Raw genomic sequence first — 2,295 nt, forward strand, 5'->3', positions numbered from 1 at the left:
CTTTTATAATTATTAGTTGTAAAATGGTCACCAGGCAATATTATCGCTTATCGCAATAATTTGAGACAATTAATCGCCCAGCAAAATTTGTTATCGTGACAGGCCTAAGTTCAATAACAAAACACCACTCAGGTTCAGATCGCGTTGGCTGTTCCTCCCAACCACACCCCACTAGGTCTTTTGGTCATTACCCATGTGTTGAAGTCCTCCAGCAAAAATAAGGGAGGCCCCATCAGGTGGAGGGAGACTACAATATCAGTCATATAAGAATTCATTTATGACTTGTGTTTTGATTTTACTGATGGATTTTCTTTTTTCGTTTTTGAATGAATGAATAAGCAAATGATGTATTTAGTATACAGTAGCATAGATAATATTAGATTTGGCCAAAAATGAATCTTACTAATGGAATAAAAGTTTATAAATGAAGACATTTGTTTAAAGAAAACACTTATTCTTTAACGTACATACATTTTGATTAAAACTGTTTAGTAACCCCACCCCCCCACCACCCAAATGAGTCAGGCCATGGTGGGAGTCCCTTATTTAAATTTATTAAAGGTGGCAGCCCTACTATCCATGCTAGTCGCTAGCCTCTCTGATGCTAACACTAATGTATATTCTCTTTCTAATTTGTCAGTGTCAGCCGTTCAGTTACCGTGGCCAGCTGCTCAGTTAGCATTGCCGGCCTATCATTTTTCAGATCAATAGCTGGCTTAGGAATAGATATAGCTTCCTGCTACAAGGATGTAGCAACCACTGGTTGTACGTTAGTCTTAATTTTGGCCCTCATACTACACCATATTTGGTTCTGTCAGACTCTGAGCTCTGTGTGGACAGACTTCAGGGAGCAGAGATGGATTTATGTTGTCTTCTTAAAAAGGAACAAAATAAATCAAATTCAACTAAACTTTGATCCAGAAAGAACGCAGCAGAGTGTTGACTGTATCACCCCAACTTTAAGGTTCATCTGAATCTTTTTATTCACATTATTTAAAAAGTTTGATGTTTCTGATTAAACTGAGCAGATATTTGTAGACCAGATCCACATCTGTCCACATGAACAACATGAGAGGAATACATTTCTAAATTGACCTTTGACTTGGAAACTTCTTCAGTCATTTCTATGAAAATGTTTTATCTGATGAAGATAAAAAAGTGTCTTTAACTTGATCCAAACAGAACCCCTCATGGTTCTAAAAACTAATAATAATTCAAACAGCTGATCTCCACTGACTGATGATGGAATGAAACATCTGGACTCACACAAACTTTCTGCAGTTCCTCACAGCTGGAATCAGTCTCAGTCGACCCTCAAGTGATGTGTTGTACTTCTTCAGGTCCAACTCATCCAGAACCTCCTCTGACATCTGCAGCATGTAAGCCAGAGCCGAACACTGGATCAATGAGAGTTCCTCTGATCTGCTTTCTGACTTCAGGAACATTTGGATCTCCTGAAAAACTGAGAAGTCCTTCATCTCCATCAGACACTGGAAGATGTTGATGTTTCTGTCTGGAGACACTTTATCACTGATCATCTCCTTCAGGTTGTTGACGATTCTCTGGATGGTTTCTGGACTGATCCCTGTCTGACCCAGCAGACCTCCTAAGAATCTCTGGTTGGACTCCACAGAGAGGCCATGAAGGAAGCGAACAAACAGGTCCAGGTGGCCATTTTTACTTAGGAGGGATTTCTCCATGACTCTGTTCAGGAAGTCATCCAGAGATGAGCATTTGTACTCCTCTCCCAGAAACCTGTCCATCACCTCCATGTTCTTCAGAAACCTCTCTATCTCCTCCATGTTCTTCAAAAAAATTGTCTTCATCTCCTCCATGTTTATCAAAAACCTCTCCATCTCCTCCATTTTCTTCAAAAACCTCTTCTTCTTCACCTCCATGTTCTTGAGAAATCTCCTCTTCCCCTCCATGTTCCTGTTGGTGAAAGAGTGGAACATGTAGACTGCAGCCAGAAACTCCTGAACACTTAGATGAACAAAGCAGTAGACTGGTTTCTGGAAGATCATACACTCTCTTTTGAAGATCTCTGTACAAACCCCTGAGTACACCGAGGCCTCTGTGACATTAAGACCAAACTGCTCCAGGTCTTCTTGGTAGAACATGATGTTTCCTTCAAGCAGATGTTCAAAAGCCAGCCTCCCCAGCTTCAGAAGAACTTCCCTGTCAGCCTCTGTCAGCTCCTGTGGACTGGTCTCAGGTAATTCATGGTACTTGTTCTTCTTCCTGGTGGTTTGGACCAGCAGGAAGTGTGAGTACATGTCAGTCATAGTCTTGGGC

General features: G+C 41.0%; 1 protein-coding gene across 1 annotated transcript; it reads right to left on the reverse strand.

Moving 5' to 3' along the window:
- Positions 1-1,097: 1,097 nt before the first annotated feature.
- Positions 1,098-2,285, reverse strand: LOC106536952 (protein NLRC3-like). The gene has a single exon (XM_014034316.1). It carries the CDS (start codon positions 2,283-2,285, stop codon positions 1,263-1,265), a length of 1,023 nt encoding a protein of 340 aa, XP_013889770.1. The 3' UTR covers positions 1,098-1,262.
- Between the last annotated feature and the right edge of the window lie 10 nt (positions 2,286-2,295).

The sequence above is a fragment of the Austrofundulus limnaeus genome, unplaced genomic scaffold, assembly GCF_001266775.1.
Source record: "Austrofundulus limnaeus strain Quisiro unplaced genomic scaffold, Austrofundulus_limnaeus-1.0 Scaffold2051, whole genome shotgun sequence".
Taxonomy (NCBI): domain Eukaryota; kingdom Metazoa; phylum Chordata; class Actinopteri; order Cyprinodontiformes; family Rivulidae; genus Austrofundulus; species Austrofundulus limnaeus.

What these genes read in the sequence shown, in the direction of transcription:
- LOC106536952 (XM_014034316.1), bottom strand. Translation starts at nt 2,285, where the DNA reads ATGACTGACATGTACTCACACTTCCTGCTGGTCCAAACCACCAGGAAG.